The 8,051-nt window shown below is 35.5% G+C and overlaps 1 protein-coding gene and 1 non-coding gene across 2 annotated transcripts; one reads left to right on the top strand and one right to left on the bottom strand.

Annotated features, from left to right (window-relative positions):
- The first annotated feature begins 103 nt into the window (after positions 1 to 103).
- Positions 104 to 2,446, top strand: LOC124222476 (MD-2-related lipid-recognition protein). The gene is made up of 4 exons (XM_046633484.2): positions 104 to 259; positions 1,406 to 1,537; positions 1,704 to 1,873; positions 2,260 to 2,446. The coding sequence occupies exons 1-4, from the start codon at positions 151 to 153 to the stop codon at positions 2,341 to 2,343; spliced, it is 495 nt and encodes a 164-aa protein (XP_046489440.1). The 5' UTR covers positions 104 to 150; the 3' UTR covers positions 2,344 to 2,446.
- Positions 2,447 to 5,732: 3,286 nt separating this feature from the next.
- Positions 5,733 to 5,814, bottom strand: TRNAS-CGA (transfer RNA serine (anticodon CGA)). The gene has a single exon. It is a non-coding gene; the product is annotated as a tRNA-Ser (tRNA).
- Between the last annotated feature and the right edge of the window lie 2,237 nt (positions 5,815 to 8,051).

An 8,051-nucleotide genomic window follows, 5' to 3' on the forward strand; every position in this document is an offset into this window, starting at 1 on the left:
AACATGTCCGTCCCATCGTCAAAACTCTGGTCTCTTTGATGCCAATTGACCTTTTCCCCCGTCCTCCACCTCCGCCGCCGTCATTTCTCTACGTTAAATGCACAAGATTACACGTTATATCACTCGACGTCAAGCCTCCAACCGACGAACATGAAGACCCGTCACCTTATTTCACCCCTGGTTTTAATCGCCGTCGTAACTCTGGCCACCCCGATTTTCGCCGAAGTTGTTGTTTGGCGGCCCTGCTCTTATTCGGACCGTAAGTAAGCTTGCAACTACTCAAGTTTCTGATTTCGGAATTATATCACTCCTCCCTCTCATTTGTCAACGGTCGTTCTTAGTGCTGGATAGAAAAGCGTAGTCAGCTTTGAAACAGTCCACGTTGAGTGTTAAACGTCACCGTCACTAATCCTTGTACATGTCATGAGTGATATCACGACTTTGTATTTAGATCTAGACGGAAATCGGTTGATAAACTTTGTTTAGCAGTAACGCGTTCAATTTTCGAGCATTCGTTTAAAAGATACAAATATCGTGACCCACGGAGTTTACTTTCAAGTTCATCGAATAATATGATCTATTTTCATTCTTTGTGAGGCATAAATGAAAGAATTCCAATTAAATTGATGAAAGAGAATGAGAATAAAATTTCTGGGGTAAACCCGAGGATAGGAAAATTGAATAGGCTATTTGAAACTGACGTAAGGTAACCTATTGAACGCCTGGATAAGCCGTATGCCAAACATGTTGTACGATAAATAATTCGGCGTAGAAACTCCGTCCACAATTGTCTTTACGTATAATCCAATTAAACGTTGTTTATAAGATATCTCGTTCGACGTTATTGATATTGAGACAGAGGGTCCGTAGAATTTCGACGAAGATTCGCGGTAGCAAATAGCCGATTAATATAACTCGTTCGTTCGCTGGGGAATTACGAGTGAGTGAACCTGTCTTATCGTGTATGTCTCAGGTCACTTAGGATTTTTCGATAAAATTTTCACGAACAAAAAGAAAGATCTAAATATTTTAACCTGTTGATCGTCAAAGATGGTAAGAATTCCAACTCCATTTCCATCTGCTTTACAGACATCGACAAACGATTAGAGATCGCTATGTTGAATGAATCTTCACAACTTATGGGCTTGAAATTTTCCAAATAAACTCGGCATCTGTACTTGTACTCTTATTAATTTTGCTCAGTGTTCAATGACGTAAAAAAAAAAAAGAATATTTTTCCGTTTTATTCCGTGAAACAATTGAAATGTTCTCAATTGAACTGAATTATATTCGTAACAACGCAATGTAGTTACGATTAATAATGTTTCATCGAGAACGACATTCTCGACGTTAATTTGTATTAATGTTCTTCTTAAAAATGCAATACAAAACCCTACGGAATTAGTTTCAGAAAATTTACCAACCAACTGCACGGTACACGAGGTTCGAGTAAAACCCTGCAAGGAGGCTACTTCCAAAAAGCCATGCCGTATAAAACGAGGACAAGAAGCGAGCATCAGCTTCGATTTTACACCCAGTAAGCTTAAATTTCATGATAACGTTTTACTTATAATTCGTACCATCTACGTATTCGATATTTCTATGGCATTACCAGCCGTGTCTTCTTTATCTTATTTAAAAAATTTCTAAAATATTTACGAATACGGTTAAGTTTGGTTTATTTTCTTCTGTAAATTTTACAGATTTTTCGAGCGACAACTTGCAGAGCAGTGCTTACTGGGCGAATGATATGCAAGACATTGGATTCCCAGGAATGAATACGAATGCTTGCGGTAATACAGCTTGTCCGACAACCTCGGGGACAAGGCAAACTTACAGTTACGAATTGGCTATTTCAAAATCGTTTCCAGTGGTGAGTCAAAATGTCTATTACATTATCTCAAGGTACAGCCGAAGTCTGTAACTTCGTTTTCATACTAAAAATGAATACTGATGAATTTTCGGACAGTCGTTTATAAGCGTGAAAAATCTGTACTCTATTTGCCACGCTTATAAGCTGCAATGTCGTAAATAAACAACGCAATAATTTGTTCCGAGGATTGGTTTAAGTAGTTTCCAAGAGTTTGTCGTCTCGTTTGCTTTCAATTTACTCAACAACTCGCAAAACACGCGGGGATGCGGGTTTCAGAGTCGTCGCGTCATATTTTTTCCGCAATTTTTCATTAAATAAAAAGATGAGATTACACGATGAAATTATTTGTTTATCTTATCTGCACGCTTGTTCTTCTTGTATTACAGAGAATTTTCAACGTCAAGTGGAAACTTTGGAACGAGGAAGCTCAGGAATGCTGCATTCTGTTCCAGATTAAGCTCACCAAATAAAAACAGTTTTTGGTCTTCAATTCTACGATATTACAAAATTTTTGTCATTTTATTTATACATCTTCAAATTCAATAAATAACTCTCCGTTTCTTAAATATATTACATCATTGTATTATAATTTTGAGATAGCCAAGCGCAAAAAATGGATAACTCGAAGAAATGAAAAGTTCTTGAAGCAAAAGATTTTCCGTTCATTTCTGAATTGGATTAAGAATTCCCAAAGTAGATACTGCTTATTGTAGTTATAAAATTCAACCTTCTATATTTTATTCTTTTTTTTTTCTTTTTAATCATTTTGCTTTTGCTTCATCAACACTTTGACTATACTTCAGAGTCATTGAAAAGTAATTTATGCCCATTTATTCAAGTGATTTTTCTATTTTTTTACCCCGGCACCCCAAATTTTTAAAAGCTTCTTTTTGTTCGATTTCTACCATAGTTTTTACAAAAAGTTGATTATACGCACAGGAGCAGACGGAAATACAGAAAACATTTTTTACTTCAGAGTGTTAGAACCAATTTTTTCCCTCTCAAGCGAGAGGAATAAATGGCAAAGGTAGAGCGAATTTTTCTCGAATCGAGAGAGAGCTTTTTGCAGTCTCTCCACCTTACTGACAGAGGGTACGGCAGTTTTCATTCTTGTCTGCAAAGTAGCAGTTACGTCGAAAGCCGGCGCGCGAAATTTGATCGAAGAAAATTGACAGAAACTTTTACAGGAAAGTAGTGAGAAGAAAATTACAGGATTAAAAAAATTCATACCCGATACCAGTGAAGTATATGAAATAGATTCATGCAATCTGTCATGATTTCACAGAGCACTGGGAAAACAATTTAACTTGCCCTGGCAAATTTTTCAAAACAGTCGCATCAATCCGATCCGTTTTGGAAACCAGAAACTATGAAAAAATTTGTTTCTGCATCCGTATGATTTTCATATATTTGGAAGGATTACCCCATGGTTTTGAAAATGTCATAGTGTAAGATACAAATATGGGTTTCTTAATCTATCTTTGTCAGATATATCGGTGAGTCAAGACTCGGAATTATTTATAACATGCATCACGTTTCTTCTTGTAACAAATTAAAGGGTACGTGTTAGTTTACACGCTTATCTTGTTTTCCATTCGCACGGAACGTCTTACATCACGTTTATCGTGGAAGATTATTTGGCTGAGGTGACACTTCTATTTCAACTCAGGCTCGATTTTTACCAACGATAAGTAGGTTAGGTACCTACTTGTGATAACCTACGCTCAATTGTTGCCTTGATTCGCGTTTGTTTTTTATCACGGTAATCGTCAACTATGACAACGTCTCCCCGTTCGTATCATGAAACGTGTAATTTTTCTATTCGCACAACTATTTCCTCCTCTTGATTTTCAAACGTTTTCGCACTTCGGGTTTAGACATTAGGTAAGCTTACCTGAAAATTTCTACTACTATAACTTTGTACAAAAATCGGGAAATTCCGTATTGAAAAAGTTTAAACTTTTTATTAAAATTTGTAGCGTCTTTGAGATTTCTTAATGAGAATAACAACATTTTCATAAAATTCCACTAGTTTTTACGAGAAACTATGCATGTTTGTAAATTTTGTGCAAAAACAATTTTTTGGTACAAAATTATACGAAATGATCGAATTTCTCTAAAAATTCGTATAATATCCTATAAAATCATTTTCACCATGGTAGCGACTAAACGAGATACATTTCGACGATAAAAACTGACGAGGTATCGATATCTAGGTGTGAACGTGATAACGCATCACGATTAACGTTTCTCTCGGATTTCACGCATTTCATATCGTCATGAAAAATCAAAGGGCATAAAAAGTGTGCTTACCTGTGCAATCTGTTAGCGAGCGTTATGATTTCGAGAATAAATGTTAGAGGTTTCTGATCACTTATCAGTGGGACTCTGTCAGTTGATACAATAATTTCTTTCTTTCCATTCGCTTCTGAATTAAATTAATTAACCACACGTGTGTGAATCATAGAGGCCTAAATGTACGAGGAAATTTCCGGAACAGATGCTGTTTGGTAAATAAAACGAAGCCCTCCGCGTTTTGCTTTGTCAACGTTTTTTTTTTTTTTCTTCCATCAACGCTTTGACGAAAAATCAAAGTAATCAATTCTCTTTTCAATCATGATGGTAATTCAGCAATGTGAATTTTTAAAAGACCGAAATTGATTCATTTCCGCTGTTTTTAGTAGGAAAAATTTACATACGATGGTATCTGTGCAGATGGAAAATACGTAATGCAACGAAAAGAAATTTCCCGTCGAGTGTAGTTAAAACCAATATTTTCTACTACTACCAAACAAAACGAATTTGTAAGAAATTTTCTCCGGTCGGAAGTGAACCCCGGAGCAAGTGTAGTGTCTTCACTTTATCGACACGGGGTACGAAGCTTGCAATCCTTGTCTACAAGACAGCGGTCACGTGGAAAGCCGTCGCGCGAAATTTGTATCGAAGATAAGGTTATAATATGTTTTATTCTATTATATTCATTTGCCAATTTTACTGATTGCCAATTTTGATAGTTATTTTATTCTTGCGTTCCGTCGACACGATTCGTGACCCTTAGAAAACGCGCTGGCTAAAAATCTCGGAGAATCAGCCTTGTTTGGCGCTTGCAATGACACAACGTGTCCAAAAACTTCGTTAACGAAACAGATTCAAGAACGAATAATTAAAAGATCGCCTCTCGTGGCGAGTAATAACGTGCAATGGCGTAATTTATATCAGAACCATTGTTCGTGTAATAAAGTTTGGCACAAAGCCCTGAATTATTTTCTCACCCTTGCAATAAACAAGTCGGTACGGCGAATATGGATCGAGATGAACGTTATGATAAATATTCAAGAATGTAGAGAAAATTTGTACAAGCTTGATTCGCTTCGTATAAACTACTGCAGTTGGATAAATATATTTATTAACACAAGGTAATATGTTCCGACCTGTTTGTTCAGGTGATACGCAAGTGTTCGGTTTATCAGTCATTTCCAATTCGCTCAACCAATCGTAAGGCACTTGAATATAATGGAGGTTGTGGGATTGTTTCGTAATATTATTTCCTCAGATTTTCATCAAATGAAAATATGACAATGAGATCAGACGTGATACGATTTATTCGTCCCGTGCTGATTCGGTGCCGCGCATGTTTTAGACGGTTGTCACTGCCAAGCGTAGACCGATGTTGAACGAACAAGCTCAAGGATGCTGCATCAGATTCGACATTAAGCTCGCCGATAAAAGCTCTTTTCACACTTCCATCCCCCTGAAATTGTGAAAAGCAAACATCGCGATCGATGGTTTCATTTTTTTTCGGTTTTTTTTTTTTTTTTTAGAGTATCGAATTGCTGACAGGGGACATAAAAAAATTAATCGCTGCGGACAGGATTCGAACCTGTGCGGGCAATGCCCATTGGATTTCGAGTCCAACTCCTTAACCACTCGGACACCGCAGCTGTGCTTTCGATTGCGTAAAGCACGTTCAACCATTTTGCAATGAGATTTTACCAAAATGTTGGTTAATTTCACCCCATTTTCTCACGGAATAATGAATTTATACATTTCTTTTTTCATATTTTTCCTGTTCCGAAAAGTTTTAACGTGTAAAATTGACTGAACATAAAGAACTTTGTATTGAAAAACGAGGCATGATTATTACTTTACGTAATCAAGGCATGCCATATCCGATTATCGCGAAAAAATGAGTATATCCGTAAATATGGGCTGGTCAGCGAAAAACTCGTATTGTTGAGGTGAGAGACGTGATTGACTATATTTCTTTTTTTTAAAGTTTAAAGTTTTTTTTTTTTTAATAATTATCTAAAGTCTGATAGTTTTCGAGACGTAACAACTCAATTGTCGATGATTCTTCGAATTCCAAGCGAAAAAATTTCCCCTCCACTCAGCAGAGTCCTGACCTAGATGAAAAAATTCAAGCTACTCCCGTATAAAACCACGCAACTTTTTACCCTCTTGACATTTTCTCTGAAAACCCATAGTTGGTGAATTACGGTAATATTTCTAAAACATTTCTTTTTCAGCTGAAAATGAAATACCGAGACGAATCAAAATTGTATGAAACTTTCTAAAAAAACCAATATGTAGGTTTGGATATCCTTTTCAAGTTTACCACAGAAAAAACGGGGTGAAATTTCTTCCTTAAGATTCCGAGTTAATATCCGGCGGCTAAAAAGTAACCGAAAAACGCTCATGTTCAAAAATATGTACCATCGCCAAAAAAAATTGTAGTATATTTTCAAAAAAAGAAACATAAAGGTAAATTTGTCTTCTTTTAATCGCCGTTTGAAACGTTTGATTATCTTTATTTTTGAGTTCGCTATCTAACTTTTAGTGTGACGAGAAATTTCGACTGGTATACCCAAACTTTTGGCCAGCAGTGTATATATATGCATATATATTATTATTTCTGCCAATAACAGCATTATTATACCGATAATAACAAATAATATAATCGAATCAACGACAAGAGTTTTGTTAATATTGCAGGACATCATTTATTCATGCAAAATGATGACTTTTTCGTCAAATACGATAAACAATCGTAAGATGTAACAGATTTTGAGTCTTTTTTTTTATTATACTGTATTAGCTTTGTCATTTTTCATTTACCAAAGACTGTGTACGATAGCGGATAACGTTTTTTCTTTTTTGGGGGGGGGGGGGTAAAGCTTAAGAACTTAAAAACGTAACTAACTTGATCTGATTCTACTTGTCAACGACGTGACAGAAAAAAGTAATCCAACCATCTGATATTTTATGACTCCAGATGTATACTTTAAATTGTACATTTCTTATTCAATATCGAATGCTCAAATTTTCATCTAGGTGTCATTTTTTTTCTTATGTAATTTTAAGAGCGATCGTTTATTTAAGTACGGAAAAAAAAAGAAAAATGCAGCCATAAATATGAAGTAATTTGAAACAGAAATGACAACAACAATAGTCTTCCCTCTTTGTTGAAAATTAATAATGATAAGAATAACGAAAACAAAAATAATCTATTTGAGTTTCAAATACTTGCAATTATAGAAGTTTATACTCGGTTTATCTGACGTAGCTTTGTGCTGAATTTCAGATTGCAACAAGACTAATCAATTAATGGGTTAATGTCTAACTAATCAGATCCTGAGGCGTTCATTCGGTGTACAAAAGCCGTGCGTAATTCCACTCGCGTTCAGGTTCATGTAAGAAACTTTTACTTCACCTATAGAAAGAAAGTTATACAGCTCGTCGAAAAGGAAGCGTGATGAGAGTTTAAATTCCGCAACTTCTCTATCCATATGCGGTACAATCGCACTCGAAAGTAACTCGTATTCTCAACAAAGAGGATTGCGGAATAAAAAAATTAATTTACTGCCACTCTCCGTGCCGATCATTCATTGTCAGCGTCATTTCATTAAAGATCTATCTTTCTCGCGACGATTTATTCATCTGCATCAATTTAGCTATCAAAATATATTTCGCAACAGCAAAAGACTCTATTTACGCAAATCATGCACAGGGTTATAGAAATGAGTAGAGTAAAAATATTTTTGGCAAGTATGTTTGTAATTACTTATTATGGATCAGATCCGAATAACTTTTTTGTTAAATTTAATCTAGTTTCGCAACTCTTTCGATTATTATAAGTTACGCTAAAATTAATTAGTCTAGTTAGTTGATAATTAGTAAT

Source organism: Neodiprion pinetum, chromosome 6, assembly GCF_021155775.2.
Source record: "Neodiprion pinetum isolate iyNeoPine1 chromosome 6, iyNeoPine1.2, whole genome shotgun sequence".
Classification (NCBI taxonomy): domain Eukaryota; kingdom Metazoa; phylum Arthropoda; class Insecta; order Hymenoptera; family Diprionidae; genus Neodiprion; species Neodiprion pinetum.